The 23,669-nt window shown below is 33.7% G+C and overlaps 1 protein-coding gene across 4 annotated transcripts in view; it reads right to left on the bottom strand.

The window, feature by feature from the left end:
* Nucleotides 1-5,756: 5,756 nt before the first annotated feature.
* Nucleotides 5,757-23,669, bottom strand: part of LOC106711098 (synaptotagmin-10) — a 42,101-nt gene continuing 24,188 nt past the window's right edge. The window contains exons 1-11 of one of the 4 annotated variants that reach the window (XM_014503327.2): nucleotides 20,712-20,902; nucleotides 18,340-18,496; nucleotides 18,081-18,234; nucleotides 13,029-13,172; nucleotides 9,998-10,120; nucleotides 9,541-9,695; nucleotides 8,690-8,858; nucleotides 7,069-7,189; nucleotides 6,734-6,905; nucleotides 6,253-6,453; nucleotides 5,757-5,985 (exon numbers count right to left, since the gene is read on the bottom strand). In XM_014503327.2, the coding sequence (XP_014358813.1) occupies nucleotides 5,982-5,985; nucleotides 6,253-6,453; nucleotides 6,734-6,905; nucleotides 7,069-7,189; nucleotides 8,690-8,858; nucleotides 9,541-9,695; nucleotides 9,998-10,120; nucleotides 13,029-13,172; nucleotides 18,081-18,234; nucleotides 18,340-18,407 (1,311 nt within the window). In that variant the 5' untranslated portion in view covers nucleotides 18,408-18,496; nucleotides 20,712-20,902 and the 3' untranslated portion in view covers nucleotides 5,757-5,981. Of the gene's footprint in view, nucleotides 5,986-6,248; nucleotides 6,454-6,733; nucleotides 6,906-7,068; nucleotides 7,190-8,689; nucleotides 8,859-9,540; nucleotides 9,696-9,997; nucleotides 10,121-13,028; nucleotides 13,173-18,080; nucleotides 18,235-18,339; nucleotides 18,497-20,711; nucleotides 20,903-23,669 lie in introns of those variants that run through there. The other 3 variants (XM_014503325.2, XM_014503326.2, XM_045683507.1) reach the window with 3 other exon arrangements.

Below are 23,669 nucleotides of genomic sequence, written 5' to 3'. Positions count from 1 at the left end.
TTTAAAGCAAAGCCTAGCATTTGTATGACAAACTATACAGTTCTGTGTACTATGAGACTCGGCTATATTATGCAAGGTTAGAACAAGGTTAAAATCGTTATGAAAAAGCTGAAATGTGTGGCCATCGAACGATGTGTATAAAAGTATAACCTAGACAGTTTATTTATATGAGCAGTGAGCACCAAGCAAATGAAGGCTTGAGAACGACGATCATTATCAGGTTGACTTCACGCATATCTTTCAATTTCCTCGCAAACATGTGCAGGTTGCATCACGATGTTTTCTTTCATCGTAACAACGTCGGATAAATGTACATATATAAATCTTAAATCGAAAAACACATTGGTACACGGCTGAATTCGAACCCAGGACCTGCAGGTTATAAGTCACATGCTTATATGAGCCATAAACACGCTGTCATAAATAAAATCAGCTAATTTAAATAGTTTTTGAATATATGAAAAAACAGCTTGTTAACCGGTATTCGTTGTGACAAGCGCTGTAGGAAGTGAACTGGCAAATATCGATTGAATGGCTCCAAAGCTTTGTGGACCAGGCGAGCATAACTCGACGGCAGCGTCGTGTTTAGGTATTGCGCTCTTCTGCGCTTTGCAGTCTAACTTTACGTGCAAATGAAATTCTATTCAATATAAACGCGCACATTCTTAAACAAAGTATTTCATTGATATTTATTGGTAAATTTGTAGACTTTAATATCAGATTGTTTTATCTCTTAGTAAGCCTGTATAACAAAAATACTAAAAAACTACAGTTAAAACTATTAAGTTAAATCTGATTTTAATTTTTGATTTCCAAAGAAAGTAAGCGAATATTTAATGTTAAAAATACATAAACATTCGAATACAAACCTATAGATGATAAATTTCAATTGTACAGATGCATTTTCTCTGAAAATAAATAGAAAAACTAGAAGCAACCGCTAAAATGCTTTCTTCCACTACAGTGGAATTTACTTTTTCATCTTTTACCTTTTAGAAATAATTTGAATTGTGGTTTCAGAGACAGAAACTTTTCTACGCTACGAAACTGATTTGTCTGTTTCTTTGTATCATTCCTTTTATTGGAACGAAGTTCCTTATCGCGCGTTGTGAAAGGGGGCTAGACGGAAAATTATTCTTACGAAAAGTTGTCACGACACTTTTTGCTATAGACGAATGAGCGCTACTTCACCATGGCAACGACGTGACAATATATAACGAAAATTCATAGAAATAAAATGTACTTCTTGTGAAGACTTAAGTTTTTTATTCATAGAATAAACATTGGTTCCTTCACTAATTAATTGAAAGGAACTTCGTTCCATCCGGGTGTCCCTTGACACCTCTCAAGTTTTTTTTTATTAAAAGATAAATTTTAGACAACTATTTGTGCCAGATTTAATGGATTTAATGGACAACCGTATGTGACTTACATATGTATATATTGTACATATTAGTTACTATGCATATATTTTTATTAAACATTGAAATCTACATTGAACGAAATGAACCTTGGATTAGTATTATATAAACTTAATTCTGGATTTCTAAGGTTATCGGATATCGAAATCTAATCTAGATCAAATGTAGAGTAACTATTATATGAGTAATATAAAAGAAGATTAAAACGTTATGTGATTGAACTGTAATAGTTATAGTTGTGAAAAATATTACATTATATAAATATAATATACTTCAACATCATGATAATATAATACATAATATAATATACTTGATATTTTGTTATTGTATACATTATTATTTAGAGATTAAGATATTACATATAAGATATTCATAAAGCTATGCTTTTATATCTATGTAAAAAAAAGATAGTTAACATACAAGAAAAAAAAATTGTTAAATCAAATGAAGCTTATTATTTCACTGATATAATTTGGAGACGAACCCTTGTCATTGGTAATTAGATAACAAACTGAATTTCTGTTACGTTACCTTGAAGACGGCTCGATATAATGGCCTACATGAAGGAGATTGATAACAATAACAAATACAAAACAAATAATTCGCTTATAATATCCAAGGACGATGAAAATATAATTATTAATATATCTAAATAATAAATTAAATAAGCATTCAGAAGAAGGTTTTATCAAAAATTACAAAAGTCATTAACATTATTATCCTGCTAAACTCTAACGTCATTTGCTCATCGTACATTTATTCTGTTACTGATCTCAATTTCAAGTTGTAAAGTAACTTGCTAACAAACATCGATCAATTCAAACTTCACATTTATAATATTAGATTAAAACTACATAACTCATACACGTAACCCAGAAGGGTAGGCAGAGATCACAGACCTTCATTTTGCGTGGTCCTGTCAAACCTCTGTCACATTCATATATCTACGCAGACATGCACGTCGGTTTCGGATACTCTTAATACCGTCCTTCATTATTTTGAACGGGAGAAGTCCGTCTGGGACGTTCCGACCGACACTGTCGCTCACTTTTGCACCATAAATTTTGTTTGTTAATATCCTTTCATTAATTTTTCAAACTGTCCAAATCATCTACGCATACATTTTTCAACTCTACTCACAACATCCTTCAATGTTAGATTAAAACTCCAAAATAATAATAACGAATACAATAAAAATCAAATTATAGGCTTTGGAAACTGTAATAGCGTAAAATGAAGGAAAAAAGAAGAAACCCATGTTAACAACAACCAAACTCAATAAGCCTCTTTAAAAACTTATCCTTTGTTTGAGTATAACAGATACGAAAACTTTCATCTCTTAAAATTTGTTTTGGAAGAAAATTATATTCGTTATCAATATGAAATAAGTATGTTTATTTTTAAAAACAACTTGATATTTTTAGAAAGATAATAAAACTTGTAAAATTGATAACAAATGACTAACTAAGATTAGTTAACTAGAGAAGATTCTCTAACATATAAAATTAACGGTTCGACCCGGCTTCTAACAGGTGAACATTTTTTAAACATTTTGTAACAATACGGAGCCAACTTTACTTTTACTATTTGTATTGTAGCATTCTATTCGTAAAAAATATTTGAAATCGATTCGGTGGTTTTGAATTTATTCGTAAAAAAAACACACCTTTATAACCTTAGTGTCTTCATAACCTTACTATAGTGTATGTTTTCGTGAAAAAAAAAAACAATATTTATGGTCGAATTCAATGGTAATTAGTTAGCAATTAGATTTACACATTTCGCTGGCTGACCATCTTATATTGTCTATGGATATATTTTGGAAAGTTTCAGTGTTTAGACTGATGATGCAAACACGTCTGCTTTTTTATGTTTTACAATCTTATATATGTATACCCTCCCAAGTAGGGTTGGCGACAGGCAGGCGGCCGGCCATAAAAACTAAAGCCAAAACTTTAAGATTTTATAACCTTGTGTTGTGCCGACCCCACGTGAGTGGGAAAAGGCCAGGGAGATGATGATGAATCTTATATATGTCTCTAATAACTTCTCCTTTCCTTTGCATTCGACTTTTATGTGTATGTTATAATGAGGTGTCTCAGAGAGAGAACAAATATTGAAACAATAAATAATCAACTTATGAAGTACCAAAAATGAAAGATCGTTATTAAAAAATTCAACATTTTATTCATAATCCAGTATAAGTAATTACAATATCCATATAATATAATACATAGAATTTAGTATAAAGACTTAAGTTACCAAGTTATCTAATCTCATACAAAAATAATTAATTCTCATCCAAGCATATCTTGTACTCATTATCATAAATATTCTCGCTTAAGAAAAACCAGATTCAAGTCTGGTAGGAAAGTTTGTTATAAGTCTCCAATACTGGAATACTGGCACAAAACAATTTATTTTTATTAATATAAAATAACTACCTGTTGACCCCGATCTCATCAGCTGTTAAGTAATGATATGGTCGAAAGATACACACTACTTTAGTATGGTAGTTTACAAATATCTTGGCGGCTCTTAATATCGCGCGAGTCGTTGCGCAGAACACAATTTTCGGTGTCGAAGGATGCGGATGACTCCGTACCGCCAAGAGTTAAAGATACTAAGTGACTATCACTGTATTTTCATCTAATTTAGCACGGTGATGGTTTATGAAAGGCACGATTGTTTTGCATAGGTGTTTCAGTAGGGAAAACTGACACTTATAGAAATGTATCCGCGAACCACAACATTTAGTATTTATATATTTTTTAACATCGATACCTAATTATAGACTAGAATTACAAAGCTACATATTAAAAGATTACAAATGAAATTACAACGGAAAATATATTAAGTACTTAGATTGGCATTTCGCATCGCATCGTATCAAATACGTCGTAGATAGTACAAGTACCACTAAGTATGTTGTGGGGTCCCACTGCCGATACACGTATTCTAAAATTAAAACTTTGTCTTTTTTAGAGAATGGTGACAGTTATTCATTGTTGCCAGTGAGGACCCACGCTAATATCAGATAAAACTTGAAGACCGTATACAATGTTACATTATATACAAAGATAGAATAATCTTAGAAAATGATATGATTATTCTTAAAATAGAATTACATCTAAAAGCCTCTATTTCGACTTCACGGTCTTTCACACAAATCAAAGTATAGAAAAGAGTACCTATAAAACATTTTTAGTCATTTTTGACAATTGGTAACTTTTAATTATGTATTATTTTTTGTATAGAAATTGACTCTAACTGCGATGATCAGTCATTTAAAGGTATGCATGGTAAGTATCTTCAGTACTTATCCACGTAGACTAGCGGACGCGTGCGCAGGCGCAGTCGTGAACGATATGATGTCATATGCAACTGTTCACGTAGGAATCGCAAGTGCGGTCTAAATAATGCGCCTGCGCCCGTGTGTTCACTGTGATCTATTTATTGATAATTTAACGACTGAATGTAGTAGTAATGTCAATGTCAAAATTCAAAATCTTCTGTCAAAATTAAAATCGATGAAATTACAAAAAGAGTAATAGGAAGTGAGTATTATTAATTATAATTTGAATATTATGTTGACACAATTAACATTAATATTCCTTATAAATATAATATTTAAATAACACTTTTATATGATTAAGCAAAGAGCATACATATATATATATTAATTAGAGAACTAGCTAAGAGTTTTGCAATTCCAGTTTCTAATATCTAGTGAAAATAATTTCATTTGATATACGATACATAGATAGGTATATTATTATTAATTTTAACACGATTTAAAGCTTTTTTTTCTCTTATAAACACGTAGTATATTGTGCAACGTTTAATAAAAGGAAAGTATTGTTATTAAAATTTCTTGCAAAACCAACTACGTTATTGTCCAACACTAAATGAATGTTTTCAACATTCGCCGTTTCAACAATACAATATATGAACCCACTTTAAAGTACATCGAGATTTTACTTTGAAACCTTCCTAATGAAAGTTCATAAAAAACCATCAATGGAAATATTACACTGTTTAAACAACCAATCCTCATTTAACCTTGTCGAGTTTCAATTCACATGTTTTCAAGTCTTGAATTTGAAATGTGCGTATGCAGGTTACAGTATTAAATTTGATACACACATATAAATATGAAAGAAAGTATTTGGAGAAAATAATTCACATATTAATAACAAGTAGGGCACAAAACTTGCGTCTACAATTAAAATTACATCTAATCTAAACGAATATTCCAGGGATATAAATTCTAATCTGGATAAATTATTATAATTCTAAGGAATAAATTCATCTTCTACTTCAACATTATCTACATCTCTTTCTATATTCTATCTGTCTACAATCCAATATCACTTATCCGAAGGTATAACCTTTTCCTACAATAAATGGACATACAACCGTTTATCATCCTAAACGAATTTCCCTACGGTTACAATTTTTGGCATCGCGAGATAACCTTATTTAGTAAATTGAATAGAATCTGTCAAGTCAAGTCTTTCTGCAGTTGTGATATTCTCGCCTTAGATTTCCACCATCTCTTCATCTGAAAATTTTCATTAGCATAAAAAAAAAGTTAGTTTAAGTTTCTTTACGTATTAGTATTAATTTTTGATTTAGATGGAAATTTTTATACAAAATCAATTAACCTTCAGATTGCTGTTAAGAATCAGTTATTGCGTTTATTAATAACTCTAGTTTGCCTTCCTAATGCCTAAATGCCTTCAAAACGGATGTATTGAAATTTGCATGTCATTTTCTTAGGTCTTCGCGTTTAGCGTACTTTAAATTATCAAATAGTGATGAATCTTACCTCACGTTTAAACAACTCAAGCCAGCATTCTGCTGATCATTTGACGGTAGAGCGATGTTCGTCGGCAGGCTCTTGTTGAGAGGGTACCATTGCGCAACCGGCTTGCGAGAATTATCCAGCATTTCGAGCCAGTGATCGCGACCGATGCCGATCAATGAGGATCCAATTGCAGTACAACCGATCAACTCGTTAGGACCGATCCTGATAACATATTTAACATAAATCAAGTATACTTTAGTAACAACTGATTCATTTCTCAAGTATGAGTTCCAAGGAATTAACTAGCCCAAATGCAATTACAAAGTTGTTTCTACATGAATTTTATCACTACCATTTTCTTTCATATTTAACGCAAAAGAAATACAGTTAATTATTTTAATATTTTATTATGACACTTTACTATGTGCAACAATGAATTCAGAGTTCATGTAGTACCTATATATCATTCTAAAATATGTTTAAGAACTGTTCTAGTACTCACATATCGTAATCAATAACTTTAACGAGCAATGTGACGTCATACACATTCTCGTACGGCAAGTCGAAGACCAAAGCCTCATTGTAAACAGGGCTTAGAGTGTTCTTTTTCACAGTTGTTTTCTTCTTTTTAATTCTTTTGCCTTGACATATCAGGCAAATTTTCACATATGGATCTGTAATTCAAGCTTCTAATCAATGCAATTCATCTTTGTTTATTTGTGTTATTAAACCGATGGACAGATTTCTATGAATTCTCGCTAGAATATTCTGAATATTAGAAGTCAATATAAAAAAAAAACGTAAGAACAAATTATCGCAGTAATAAAAGTAACTTACCCGACGACCCATTTATATCCATAGCTTTCAAATTTCTGCCTTTGATGACAGTTACAGTGAGTCGACCAGCAGTAGGCAAGTAGCAAAGGGATAGCATCAACTCGCCCAAATCCTTCTTCTCCTGTCGATAAAATGTAAATGTGACTTTCCAGTACCGAACATTGAAAATTAAAATTGAAATTGAAGTAAAACAAGTATTCTGGCAAGTATTTACCGTACAAACTGATAAAATGAAAATTGTTCAAGTAACGATTCTTACTACGAAGAAGTTACATACTCTTTGTTACCGAACACTAGTCTAAAAATCTATCGTCATTCCCTGTCATTGTCTTTGAAAAAAGGGAGACAGCAAAAAGTTTATATACATGTGTCAAAAAACGCAATGTTTTTACAACATCTTTGTATCTAAGAATTTGCAATTTAGTTAGAAGCCGCACCATCTTCGCGGGTAATCAGATTGACATCCACGGCGCGGGTTCTAATGAAATCATTGATTGCATTTTTAATTTAATCAACCACCAACGAAGGTAAATTGGAGAATACTTGAACATAAATGAATTAATTACCAAAGAAATTATATAGAATCTTAAAATTCGAACATTTTATAAAATTAACAAAATATTTACTCAAAAGTAAATTTTAAATTATTTTATTAACGAATTTTTTTTATAGAAAAATACTAGTAGCAACAATATTAAGCGTTACTTAATACTGCGAAGTCAAGGTCGTCGCGAAAATGATTTAGGTTCTATAGCTTCGAAATTCACCCTCGAGGATAGTCTCAGTAAAGAGAGCAAGAAATAGCAATATTACTCCTGAAGTACTTGATTAATGACTCCGAAATCTCACGTAATTAAGCTTCGAGCAATTGGATTACTTAAGTCCATTATTTACACCACGATAATCAATTTGGAAAATGTTCTTACTGATACACTCCTTAATTGGTGACTAAGGAGCCCTGAGTGAAGATTAAGATTGAGAAATCTACACTAAGGGAATGTTAAGGTAATTATTAAGCGACTTTGGTTAACAGAGAATTAAAAAGGCAGTTAATTAAGTCACAAAAACGAATCTAAAATAAAGGGATTAATGCAATATTACTTGGATTTGGTGCAATTGCAATTTTTCTTCATCTTTTTCATAGTTAATTCCTAGGCTAATAGTTTACTCGAATAAAATGAATAACAAATCTAGACTTTGATCCTGACTCTATTCACGTTAATCCTCTTTGAAGTTTTTAACACACAAATACATCAATCTCCAACTATTTTTATGAATTTTCTTATTTGTCAGTCTTAAGCTTTCCAACAATAAAGATTGATTCATGTTATTAAAGTAACAGTTTTTACATCTCCCAATTTTTTGTAGACTTCATTGACTAATATTTTAATTCACAAATTATTTATAGCACCAATACTAAATATATTTTTTACACATGCAGACATTCTGTTAAATCATATCGTCATCCCTGTCATTATCTTTGACAAAGTAGAGACATTTTAAACGGAGAATAAGAGAACGGCAAGCTAGCGAGTACCATCTTTCAAACACTTTACCACTTAGTACTTTTCACTGCATCACCAAGTAGGCTCGTATTAAGAGCTAGTAAGTCATAGATTACCTGAGGCGCGGCAAGGATGTTCATGGTATATTCGATCTCCTGCGTAAGATCGGCGGATTCCAGTAGACCTTTAAGCACCACGTGGCCAATCAGATCGTGCCGACTGAAGCGGTCGAAGTCGTACACCGAGAATTGGAGGTAGCGCTGACGTAATTCCTCGTATGGCACGCTGTAAGGATGTTGTTAATTAGAAATTCGTTTGAATTAATACGCTAACTGCCGCTCTGAGTGTGGTTAAGTGTTCATAAAGGTAACAATCTTGTGTTTTCAACAGCAAGTGAGCTACTTAACGACTACCGAGAAAAGTAAAGAACATTGTAAAGGAAAACAGACGTGTTTTGGAACATTCTGTAATATCAACCGACTTGGTTTCCTTCAAGTAGTAGGGTATCATTATGTCATTAATTATTTTCTGTGATAGTCGGCAAATACGTATTTTAAATGGTAGAAGAAATTAACTTTCGATTGTAAGCTACACATAAGCTACAATATTATGAAACTTGAAGTTTTGTTTCTATTCACCCTGCGATTGTTTTTTTACGACAACTTAGATATATATTGATTTAAGATGTTTTATAAGCGAACTATTGCAAGAAGATTAATAAAACATTCTTGTAAAGTAATATTCTTTTAGTTATATCCAATTTATTTAAGACAAGCTGTCGCCCGCGACTCCATTTGCGCGGATTTAACAAAAAAATTTTTGTAGCCTATGTGTTCTTCCAGACTATGCTCCATATCGATATCCGTACTCGTGTACGTCCGTATATGTGTGTGTATCCATCCATCCAAACATTCGTATATATAATATTAGTATGATTATTTATATAAATTAGACACGCTTTTCATACCTAAACAAGAAAGTTTCATTGAAGACCGGGTTGAGATTCTTGCGGTGCACTTTGGTCTGGAATTTCTTCTTGCGGTCAGGGAGCAGGAAGACCTTGATGTAGGGATCGCTACTTCCCAATACGTCCTTGATTGGTAGGTCGCGTGCTTCGAATATCTAAAGTTGTCAAACATTTCATTACATTCATTAATATCTTAAGAAAATACTGGTTGACTTCAGGTTAATTTAAAAAAATAACATCCTTCTTTTTAAAGTCTGCTAAAAAACAACCTCGACTGATTGTATTCTGCTTATACGATGAGATTTACGCGCCTAACTACGCCAGCGAAAGTTTGTACTTCAATTTTTTTTCGTTTTTATAAAAATTTATGCATGCACTTTTGTCATCACCTTGGCATGCAACAAATTCCACTTTCAGCTGTGGGCAAGTACGAGTATGACAAGAGTTGGTAATCTACCTTAACCACAAGCGCTTCAACTTCCTGATCGTATTTGAGAGCGAAGTGCAGCTTGCCGCAGAACTCCAGCTCCCCGCTGTCAGTAGATGATTGTCGCACCAGTTCGTTCTTATACAGCTCCGGCTAACAGGAAAACAAAATTGATAACATAGATTCGTAGCTATTTTGCGTAATGAAAACTTTAAGAATGAAGATTCTGGAGTTATAGGGGGGGGGGGGATCGCCGATTTCAATGAGTAAAACCTAACTCATTAATCTACCAAGAATCGGAGTATCTTTGTTAGTATTTCCCTTTTTTCTTCCTAGGGTCCGTCGTGAACGTTGAAGGTTGGTTGCTGACTGTTTTGAAAAGATCTCCTACCCCCCATTACATCACATCATCACGTCACATTAAAAAAAAACATCAAGTAAAGTATGATTTCAGTTATTGAAGTAATCAAACTAAAAAAGAAAAAACAAAGGTAAAAATTGATACAACATAATTAAGGTCATTACAACAATGGCGTAATCAAGAAGCTTCCTTACAGTGACTGAATCACAAAAACCAGCAACAAATAACTCAAGTTTTAATCTTTCTCTACTTTCCTTCTGCCTTAACGCCTCGCTTGTACTCGTAATTCCTCTTTATCAAAATGTTTGTAAATATTCATAAAAAACTTCTTCGAAAGACATTTACTTTGAAACTAAAGAAGGCTCTATAGCCAAATTAAAACAAAGATTGAATATATTGAAGATTCTATGCCAATCGTAGAGCACCCGACAAAAAAACAACTTTGTTGAAATTAAACTTAGCGGCAAGAGAAATCGATAACATTACGACTTGAACATAATTGTACATACATTATTTTAAAAATAGACGGTACTATAAAAACCAATAATTGACAAGGTCAGAATTACGATCCGGATTTCCAATGACGTCACAGCTCGGGCTGGTAACCCTGGAGCGAGCAGTCAAGGTCTGACCTGGATACGTGTCACGGTCGCCGCTCCCCCGGGAAATGCGTGCGCACCGGGACGTTACGAATGATAAGTGATAACACGTTATACGATTTTGAAGGCCTTTAAGAAAATATAATATCTTGTATGATATATTAAATCTTATTTGTGACATTAAATTCTGAAGATTTATTTAATTTTCAATTGACACATTCTGCATAAAGCCTTTCACAGTGCTAACTTAATTTAAAATGTTAGCTCAAACGTCACAGGTAACAATAAAGCTCCTAGAGAGAGTTATGAAAAGGCGTGAGTTTTTTGAATAGGCCACGCCGGAACTAGTCGAAAGCTCGTTCCGGAAGTTGCGCTCCGAACAACCGACAACTGACATAAAGTCGCACTCTATTGAAATTCATCGTGTTTCAGCTTTTATTTAAATAGTTGTACTAAAACCCACATTTAAGATGAACCCACGTTTATTGTACATTTATATCAGTAAATAATTTTACAATGAATACATATTTGAAATGGTGTGAAGATAAACACCATAATATATGTATAGACAATTTGCATATTAAAAAACATAATTGTTTATTTTATTGATATGTAAACGTTTGCCTAGTTTACATTTTAAGATATATATCTATATTTATAAAAGAAAGTCGTGTTAGTTACACTATTTATAACTCAAGAACGGTTGAACTGATTTAACTGAAAATTGGTGGGCAGGTAGCTTAGAACTAGGAGACGGACATAGGAACTTTTTTATCTTGTGTACATTTTTTTTTATTCCGCGCGGACGGAGTCGCGGGTAAAAGCTAGTAAATGATAAAAGCTAGTGTTGGTTAGATTGCCGATGGTACGAAGACTTGATTGATAACACTAAAGAGGGAAATTAAAAGTATTGTGATTTTGTAGATCTAAATAAATATGAGAATGAAATCGAGAAAACAGACTTCAAATAATAATTGAAGCTCACTTTTTAGTCTTGTATCTTTTCTGTTGTTAATTTACTACATAATGTTTTAATTCATCAAAGTAAAATTATAGTCTTTTGATAAATTTATATTGAATTATTTATGTTAGTTATAAATTGAAGAGAATCGAGTCAAAAATTTAAATGAATTTTCATTATAAATGCTGGAGTCTTTTGATATACTATTTTACAATCTGTTACTTTCTCACGGTCACTTCCAAGAAGCTACTTTAAATTAAAAATGACAATTCGTGCCCCAATAAAGGTAATTAGAAGTTCAATTATATTTGTAATTATATTATAATTTGAAAATGTGTTTACGAGACTTCTAATTTTGCAAAATAATTTTTAACAACTTAAGTGGCCTATATGTTCTTCAAGACTATGTTCTACATCTGTACCAAATTGTATCAATATCCGTTCAGCCGTTCCGGAGATACCTTCAAACAAACATCAATCCATCCATCTAAACTTTCGCATTTATAATATTAGTAAGATTATTAATATTACATAACGAACTACTACATAACAAATAGCTGATAACTCTAACAAAATAAGAAAAGTAACGTATTGTATGCAAATTTAGTAAATAAAATATAAAACAATAAAACCCGAAATCAATTGAATTATTTGGTAAGTGGAAAAATACGTTGTCAGGGCAAAAGATCCCTGTTTTCCGGCAATGAACATTCAAGGACCAATAAAAATCCTTCCAAGGACGATTTACTTTGATATATATTTTAACATCTTTGTAACATTACTTTTGCAAAGCTTGGAATTGTTATTGGTTTTGCCACTACTTTTTTAAGGTTTGAAATGATACCTTTTATGCTATTTTTTAGACGTTTTAATGGGGTTTTAACGCTTTAGAAGATCCTCAGTATCATAGATACTGAAATGTTAGAAGCTAGAAATTGTAAGTACAAAAGTTGTTAAATACCAATTTCAATTGGGGCTAGCTTCAGCTAGTAACAAATATCTGATTTAGACGCTCATAAACTTCAGAAAACCTTCCTGAATTTTTGAAAATTTCGCCTATAGAAACTCGTAGGAGACACCTTCATGTCACATATGAAGGACTAATTTTGACTTTGAAATATAGAATTATCAAGATGTTACCTTTATCAATCCAATAGATGAATCAGCGCGCTCCAAGCTGCAGATGCTGAACTGTATGGAAGGCAGGTCCAGTCGATGGGAGAGTTGACGTTGAAAGGTCTGGTGGCGTGTGGGCACAATCGGCAGCGTCGTCTGACGGAGCACCTAGAGAAAAACAATTGACGGAATTCTATATAGTAACTAGCTGTCGCCCGCGACTCAGTCAGCGCGCAGTTAAAAAATTAAAAAAATGAAAAACAGATGTTGGCCGATTCTCAGACCTACTGAATATGCTCACAAAATTTCATGAGAATCGGTCAAACCGTTTCGGAGGAGTACGGTGACGAAAACTGTGACACGAGAACTTTATATATTAGATATAGCCATCCCTTTCATTCCATTTGAAGAAAAACAGAGACGGGACTACGAGTACATGTGTTAATGAATACACGTATCATTGAAAAAGATATCTCATATATTATGACTATCGTAATCAGTGTTTTGGCCGGCTCAGATGGCATCACCAATAGGGTGGCGAAACTATTTCCAGTTGCCATTATACAACTTCTCGTAGCCATTTACAATGCGGCAATGACCAAAGGCGTCTTTCCTAGCGAGTGGAAGGACGCTGAAGTCATAGGGTTCCTCAAACCCTCAAAGCCGCCTTCCAATCCCACGTCTTATCGCCCCATAAGCCTTCTCAAAACCCTTGGGAAGATTTATGAAAGATTAATATTAGCTCGCCTTCGCACCTTTATGGACACAAAAGGCATGCCTATTGCAGAACAGTTTGGCTTTCGCGCCAAACATTCATGCACCAATCAAGTGCACCGCATCACGGAGCACATACTTGTCAAACGCCAACGTGGCCTTAGCACCGGAGCTATCTTCCTCGACGTAGCGAAAGCGTTCGATAAAGTATGGCACAACGGGCTTATATACAAGCTATATGAGTACGGAGTACCCGACCGTCTCGTATGCATAATACGAGACTTCCTAAGTAATCGCACGTTCCGCTACCGCGTCGAGGGAGTGTGCTCACAATTGCACCCCGTTCGAGCCGGGGTGCCCCAAGGTTTGGTGTTAGGGCCAGTTCTCTTTACCCTATACACCAATGACATTCCCCGCGTACACGGTGTAGAGCTAGCTCTATTCGCCGATGACACCTGCGTATACACATCTGGTCGTTCCCCCGATGCTATATGTCGACGTCTCCAAACCGCTGCCAACACGTTAGGTGCTTGATTTCGGAAATGGAGGATCGAAATTAATCCTAGCAAAAGCGCGGCACTATACTTTTCACGCCAGAAAGGTGCTGCTCTTCCGTCCATTAAACTCATGGACAGCCCAATACCTTGGGAAGACCAAGTTAAATACTTAGGTGTCACACTTGACACTAAACTTAACTTCTCCGCTCACGTGACCCGGGTCAGGAACCGCGCGGCTTTCATCCTAGGTCGTCTTTCCGCGTTAATTAATAGAAAGAGTAAAATGTCCCTTCGGAACAAGGTGACACTCTATAAATCTGTAGTTCGTCCCGTCATGACGTATGCTAGTCCGGTATTCGCGCACATCGCCCCGAAACAAATACATCGACTTCAGGTGATTCAGAATAGATTCTTGCGCAGAGCCACGGGAGCCCCGTGGTACATGCGCAACAGCAATCTTCATATAGACTTGGACTTGCCCACCATTGCCCAACACCTGAAGTTGGCGTCGCGTCGTTATTTTGACTCTGCCGTCGGTTATCCAAATCCGCTAGTTGTAGGTGCCGCCACCTACAATCCAATCGCGCTCGGTAAGTTTCGTCGGGATTATCGCAGACCTAGGCACGTTCTTGACTTTCAAGACGATGCAATTACTATCGCCCAGGCTAAGCTCAAACATCACAAACAGATCACACGCCGCAGTCGCTGTCGGCTGCGACAATCATTCTCGCGATACGGCCTCATAGCAGGCAGGTTTTCACCTATTAATAGTAGAAGCGTTGCTGGAGTTTCTTCCGCCACTTCTTCTCCCAGCGCTAACGCTTTCCGAAGTGGTAGTAATGTTAGCTGTATTAATAATAGCAATCAGATAATAGCAACCGATCAAGCCGAGGTTCGGCCCTCTCGGGCACCCTTGAATCGGAATGCTAAACGCGTAATGAGTGACAGCCCAAGCCGAGGTCCCCTCTCGGGGGCCCTTGCGCCCAGTCACTCCATGGAGCGTCCACCGAAGCGACCTAAGAGCTCGGTGACCTCCCAATCCGGTAATAATAACGAAGTAACAGCCCGAGCCGAGGCTCCTGAGGGAGCCCTCGAGCCCAGTTACTCATAAACGAGGTTTAGGCTAAGCGCCATCTGCGCCCGGCCACCTCAAGCCCGGTGAAGCTGTAAATGCCTCTTCAAGGCAAACAGTGACGACTCAGTCACAAAAAAAAAAAAATCAGTGTTTTGGTTACTTACGCATTCCCTCAGTGTAGATGTGTCGTACTAAGTTTTCACTGAGGGACGCTCTAAGTGTTTATCAAACGGCATTGAGTGTGGTAATTAGACTTTTCCATACATTATAATAAAAATATAGCTTATATTATTAAGTGATAATGTAGCTTTCTACTGACTAAAGCATTTTTGAAGTCGGTCTTGAGTTTATTCGTTACATATAAAAATAAAAAAATCTTCCTTCTTTATACTATTAGTATTTATATAGATGAATATATCAGACAACATTTATGATTGAATGTCGGGTGTACTCGTGTATGTGGACTTTTTTGTCAACCAATATTTTTATAACGATTTAAAATATTTTATTTCGTTATTTTTTTTTAAATAATCTATATGCAAGAACACCTTTCAATGGAATAAGTAAATGATAAATTAATTAAGAACGGCTTAACTCACGTGTGATCGTCCGGTAACGGCACCGAATAGTTTCGGACCCGTCGGGGGTTCATCTTCACCGTCACCGGACGATCACATGTGAGTTAAGCCATTCTTAATTAATTTATTATTATGTCTCACAAAAGTTTAAATAATTTAAGTAAATTATCTTAAATAAATTTTCATTAATTAACTATCGCTACAGAATAACAATTCAATTTGGCTAATATCCTATTCGTTTCTATTTGTCGTAAGCAATTTAGCTAAGAACAAACTTTAATTTGAATCATAGTGACCTTTTTGTACAATAAAAGTTACAGTTGCCAGTAAAGTCTTGTTAGAAAGGCTACAGAGTGTATAAACATTATCCCTCGCAAAGCGTTTAGTTCTTAATGTTATTTATTTCATACCACTGGTCACTTTCTTAAAACATATGTATTATTCTAACAGTCAACAAAGGTAAAAGCACCTTGATAGTGGCTCATTTTTCTTGAAACCTAATAGATTCTTTGTACAATGTACTAAACAAAACATTATCTCTTTTATACTGTAGGAGTAATTTTCCATATTAATTATACACTAAGGGACTTCAAAAAGGACTACTGGTGACTTTAGTGATGTACTCTGAGTGCAGCTATAAAATTAATAAATTGAAATTAATCGGTTCTTTTTACATTACTTTCTTTTTATTATGATTGGAGTGAAAATAATATTTTTTAAAAAACAAAAGTTTCATCAAGTTAAAAGGTATTTAGTTTCAAGTCTTAGACAAGGACCTTTGGTATTGTCAACGAAAACAGCACGAGGCGATCAGTTTGCTTTTCTTCTATTTAAATTATCATTTTCTTTTATTTAACGTATATAATTAAAAGGTATAATGTGCTTTTTTATTTATATATACTGACTATATTATGCCATTCTTTGGTTTCTAAAATAGTCGCGTAAACTACTTCTACAAAATCCTTACATATCGTAAGTAATAACTACGTAATATTTTGCGTATCACAAAACAACCTATATAAAATAAAACAACGAATTACCAAAGATGTTAAAATAATTCAATAAGTAAGAGTGCAAACTTTCAAAGTTTACTTCTGAAAATCAGATTTTGCTATTATACTGGAAGCGAGTGCCAAACAGGATTAAATTCCACTCATATTAATTGCTTTCAGATGGATGCTTTCATAACCAACATTTGAAGTGATCCGATGCTAGTTTGTTAACTCAGTTTATTGTTTGAAACCGAACTTGTGGTCATACGAGATCGTTAGTGTAGAGCGGACCAATAATCAAGTTAATTTTACATCCTCAGGACTAATGGAAGTATGTTCTGTGAAACGGTAAATGTAAGTACTGATGAGAAGAGAAAAAAATTCTTGGACTTGAACATTTAGAACCGTTATTTTTTACTTCTAATGATTTCATATTTTATTTGCGCTATGTTTATAAAAGCAAAAGAATTCGGAAAATCAGTCTTTGAGTGAAACTTCTTTTTCATTCATATACTTTTCATAAAGTAGTAACAGTTATATTGTATTAATATTAATTAAAAACTGAACGACTGACTTCAGAGTTTCTGAATTATGCTTATTGGATACCATTTAACGATGTTCACTTAAAAGTATTAAACCAAAACTTTATAGACTTGTTCAATATTCGAGAGATACGTGACGAAACAAGTTATATGAAGATTGAATTTATGCGGAATTACGTGACGTAGCAATAAGATTTCGTTTGATGTCATTGACCTGTAAAGTTTGTTAAGGTAGTACTTTGATATCGGGTTAGCATTTACTTAGTTTTTTTAACTTCCAAGTAAAAAGAAAAATTCGATATTTTCGTATTTTGATGTAGAATTCAAAAGTGAATGGACTGTAAACGAATTTTATATTTTCAATAAAAGTTTTATTCGCTTCAACATTTCTATGGCTGCTGATTCAATAAAAATATTGTGTGTAAGTTGTGGTTAAAATAGTTCAAATAACTTAAGTATTTATTTACCTTTCAGTATTTTAATCTATTTTTATTTTATTTATTTCAATATTTATTTAAAAAATGCTTTTTCTAGCGTTCTAAAACGATACTTCCTTAGCGTCATTCGTAAGTAAGGTTTGATATATTCATGAATTATTTGGTACCACAATAGACCAATGGCCTGACATCATTAGACGTACTCTGACTCAAAAAGTTTCCTATTATTTAATATCGTTACCTTTTTCCCGGCATCCTTGTGTTCCTGTACGTACTCCTGTTTGAGCGGCTCAGTCTGCAGGTCGGGCAGTGAGTGGCTGATGCGGATCGCAGCCTGCCGCGACTGCGAGTCACAGTTGCTATCCTGTGACTCACGCCGCGACCTGCGGAAACATCTAATAATAAAGAAATATTTAAATCTATTCATCTAGAAATCATTATCTTATAAATATGTTAAAACTAATTAAAGTTCTATATACTATTTCAACGCATACCCTTACCTGCCCATTAGCCACCTCCACGTGGCCGCGCAGTGGTATCCGACAGCTGCTAGTAGCACTGCCGCCATCGCGCCCAGTAACACAGCCGCCACGTAATCAAGGGATGTGCCGCGCACGCCCGATTCACTCTCCAAACCTCTTGGCACCCACGCACCTCCTAAACATAAACATTGATAAAGTCAAGTAACGTTAGATCGAGACTTTCGTAACACCTGTACGACAACAATATACTCTTTCAAAACAGAGACTTAAAACTTAAAACTTTCAATTAACTTTTCCGAAATAAACAGCCTTTCTCTGATAAGGTACAGCAGAGAATTCATTAAGAAATAACCTGTTCATATGCCATCTTTTTCATTATGTGTTTATTACTTCTTGTATCAGTGTGTGTTCGGAGACAAATTTTCATTTATTTACCATCACAATGGTCGTCAAAGTAATAAGCGGTTTAAAGTTATATGGTATGGGAAATTAAAGGGTAAGGGCAATTCTAGTAAGTTCAGATGTCTGAACAAACTTATAACAAGTTTAATTAATATTGTAGATTGTAGATATACTTTAAAACTATATCAAACTAGCTTTTACCCGCGACTTCGTCCGCGCGGAATAATAAATAGAAAACGGGGTAAAAGTTATCCTATGTCCACCAATTTTCAGTCAAATCGATTCAGCCGTTCTTGAGTTATAAATAGTGTAACTAACACAACTTTCTTTTATATATATATATAGATATAGATAGGAGAATGTAAGCAAACACATTGTTTTCTCTTTGCTATAGAATGTAATATCTAAAGTGTACAAGAATATTAAACATTTTGTTAAATTATTTCAATTTATTTCATTCATTTACTAACTGTTGCCTGCGACTCCGTCCGCACGCAATTGAGAAAACGTAGCCTAAGTGTTCTTCCAGACTATGATATACATTTATGCTAAATTTAATCGAGATCCATTGAGCTGTTTTTGAGATATCTTCAAACAAACATCCATCCATCCATCCAAACATTCACATTTATAATATTAGTAAGATATACTACAGACATAAGATGGGCAGGTTAAAATAATTTTCATTAATACTACAAACAAAGCAAAAATGGTGTAAACTTAGTTATTAAAATTATCAAAGTTTTAACGAGACATAACATTTAATAAACAGCTGTGCGTGCGGCGTCTTAGCTTTGATCTTTTGATCTCAGATTAAGATCGTGAACGTGAAATGAATTAATAGGGATTTAACGTCACGTTTAATGTTGCGAAGTACTAAATTGATCCTACGAAAGCTTTAACTATAATAATAACAACTATTATTTTAACCAATAATACACCCAAGGACGTACACTGGAAGAAATTAATTTCCTACCCATTCGGTGAAATGTCACTTTACCATCAAAATCATACAATATCCGATCCACACAATTGCAAGAAATCTCATTGTTATATTAAATTCATTATTTTAATTAAATAAATCATTAAAATGTTTTATTATTATTTTATAACATCTCTTCGTAAATGTAGTAATTATTTTACAGTTTAACGGAAATAACAGAGTTTACACTTTTTTTTATTTACTAATGTCACAATGTTGTCACATACTTTTAGTGACAAAATACGTTTGACGCGGTCACTATCCGGTAACTTATCAATTGACCGGAAGTAGTACAATATAAAATACTATGTACAAACTATTTTATTAAAATATCAAAGCTTGTTTTATTTTATAACGATCAAAAGTAGTCTTAGTAGATGTTCAGCCATTATTTGCTTTCTGATCCCTTATTTATATACCTATAATTGTTTTTAATTTCAAAAGAATGTCAATAATAAATGTAATTCTAGCTGTCGCCCACAACACGTCCGCGCGCAATTAAAAAATAACTTAATTAATAGACTTCTCCATCTATCGAGATCTTTGCAACCGTTCTGGAGATACCTTTTAACAAACATCTATCCATCTAAAAATGCGCATTTATAATATTAGTAAGATAATAATTTTAAATATTACATTCTACACGAGAACGTTAAAGAAAATGATTAATATGTTATCGATCGTTAAAAGAGCATCGTAATGTCCAATATGCTCTAAGATCCTTTTACTTTACAATGTTATTAATGATTCTCGCAGAGTCTACAATAGATAGCCTTAAATTTATACCTAAACCCTTTTTTATGTTATTCAAAAGATAGGTTATGAAGTAATACTCGTAAGTTTTTACAAGAATTCATTAATCTATAATCTTGATATTAGACGCAAAAAAAAAATGCAGTGTAAATCGATAACTAGAGTTTACTTATACCAAAAGAAAAAAAAACTTCTACTAACCAACATTAAGAAAATATCACAAATACGATTTCAGTTAACAAACAAATGTCACCGAATTTATGTATCCACAGTACAAACACTAAAGTAAGTAAGTACGCTGTAAATTTCTCTATTAGACAAATAGCTTAACTTTTAATGTTCCTATAGAACTGTTTTCGTATTATAAGACCTCTGAGGTCACGTTAACAAGAGGTCATCACGTCCCAAACAATTAACTAAAACAAACAACTATATAAATAACTGTTAACAGTTTCGACTTCGTTAACGAACCAGCGATTACTAATCTGTGGATGCTATTATTCGAATATGGAATTGACCGGACCGCGTGGGTGGAACGATAAAAACGGAATATTGTTTTTTTCATTTTTTATTTAAATTATCTTTTGATTGACGAAAAAATAATAAAAGAGATTACTTTAATTATTGGCTGGGGTTATTATTTTGTATAACACCTGGTCCGTGCCAATGAATATATTTTTCAAGCTTTAAAATAATTATTTTGTGTACATGGGCCATTGAACTTCTTTATCTGCGGGACTTATTTTGCAGTATTTTGATTCAATTGAATACTTTCAAAAATAATTTGTAAGCTTCTCTTCTGTCAAAATCGGAATGTCTTTTTGATGAATGAAACAGTGTATTTTTAATTCTTAATCAATCAGTACAACACAGATCATCCTGTCTGAATACAATCCTATGCTTATATTTGTCACGTTGATATTTGTCATAGAATAGATTTAATGTTCGTAAGAAACGGGATTCTTACCACGATTAGGCTTAGATTTAGGATTAGATTTTGTTAACAAAAATAACATCGAGTGCGGACTTAATGTGCAGTGAGAACGCGGACAGTGATAGTGGTCGCCGAATCAGGAAGAAGGTAGACCGATACGGCTATCTTTAACATTTTTTACACTACCGCACAACACCAGTCAACCCGTGAACATGGCGCATGCAACTGTGCCGAAATATCGGGAGCTCAAACAGCCTAATCGTGGTAAGAATCCCGTTTCTTACGAACATTATATTAGTAAAAATCACGAAAGTTTGAAGTTATATATAGAATAGATTTGTTATTTACTACTAGCAGTTACTCGCGATTGCGCCTTCGAAAAATTAAAAAAAATACTAGTAAAAATATAGACTATCACCGGGGATAGTGTAGCTTTTTAACAGTGAAAGAATTGTTCAAATCGGTTCTGTAATTTCGGAACCTATTCAATGGAAACAAAGAATCAAATCTTTCATCTTTATTATATTAGTTTTAAAGAGCATTTTATCAAATGAATGCACAATGAGACCTACGTTATAAGGTAAAGAACTTCTCGTCTTGTTAGAGGTGAATGCTCTCTATACCGTCCGACTTAAACGCCAGCTACAATTTACCATGTTTGATGAATTTCGCCTTACTATTTGTAATAACTTCAACACCTGGTGCTACTTTACGATGACTAAAACAATTTTGTTATACAATTTATATATTTTTCATATACTTCTCTCACACGTATGCGGGTTATTTGCAACGAACTGTCAGTTTTCACTACAAAAACGTATTTATCATTACGCTCTTGTCCTTGCAGAGGGTCGGCACCGTCTTACTCTATCAGCCGTCATATCTGAAGTCACTCCCGTCCATACTTTCTTCGGTCTTCCTTTGGTATCCATCCCCTCAACTATCAACGCACAGCCGAAACCTGGGTCTAGAGATTATAAATGTTGCATAGAGGTTCCTATTGCTTCGTAGGCATCCACTAAGAAGGGATTTTAAGAAATTCGTCCCCTAAGTGTCCAAAATGAGGTTCCAAAGTTTGTATAGAACAACGTTATAAGTCTATATTACGCTACATTTTTCTTCTTTATTTTTCCATTTCTTTTGTTTTTGATTGTGAAAACTTTTTTGAATTGAATCAATCTTATTAAATATTAGCTATAAGTTATTGACATGTCAAGTTATCTGACAGTATTTAATCCTTTTATCTAGGTGTTATAATTTTTGATAAAAATGTCGTATTTATTAGACTTTATTGCACGGATTTATTGGAAAATTATAGATATATTTTCATTAAATTGATAAAGATACCTTATCTTTTATCTAAATATTTACTTAAACCAAACTTAAAGTTCTGTGGGAGGTGTTATTTTTAAACGACGTCTATTTTTTTCGCAATGATTTTATTGACTTTTAATTATTATGATTAACTAATAGTTGCCCGCGGCTCCGCCCGCGCGTCGTTAAAAAACTTAATAAGTAGTCTATGTGTTCTCCCAGACTATGTTCTACATCTGTGACAAATTACATCATGGTCCGTTGAGCCGTTCCAGAGATACCTTTAAACAAACATACATCCATCCATCTAAACATTCGCATTTATAATATTAGTAATATTTTATTATCAATAAATCCTGTAATTATATCCAGCCATGTATATTATCGTAGTTTTATAATATTGAAGGAAATAGTTTGTAATATTTGTATAGTATCAGACAAATATTGGTCACGTTCTAACAACATGGAGTATTATTAAGAGACTTGGTCCCAAACGAATGAAGATAATTTGTACAATAGAGATGATCTGTACAATGAACATATTTTGAACAAATACATTGTACATTTGTACATTGAATATGATATTATACAAGTATGATTGGTATAAGCTTAAAAACATACTACTAATGCTATGCTGAGATTTTAACGTTCAATAAAATGTTATTTGAATATTTTACTAGAAATTCGTGCTAGCGCATAATCGGAAGACGGCGCAATCTTCAGATTTCAACGACTGATTTAAAACAAAAAAATAGACTTAACCTGTCACGTTCAAGGTTAAATTCGTGAAATTATTATTTGGAAGTAATTTTCCCAAGGTTGAATCTAAAAAAAGTAAAGGAGTAAAAACCAACTTAACGAAAGCATATATAGGATATTTTTTACAATCTCTTTAATATAGTTTCGTAACTAACCGGCTACAATACTGCACTCAGTAACCGTACTCAAGTGTGGAAAATTACC

This window comes from Papilio machaon, chromosome 22, assembly GCF_912999745.1.
Source record: "Papilio machaon chromosome 22, ilPapMach1.1, whole genome shotgun sequence".
In the NCBI taxonomy this organism is placed as follows: domain Eukaryota; kingdom Metazoa; phylum Arthropoda; class Insecta; order Lepidoptera; family Papilionidae; genus Papilio; species Papilio machaon.
This window is presented reverse-complemented; position numbering and strand designations above follow the sequence as displayed.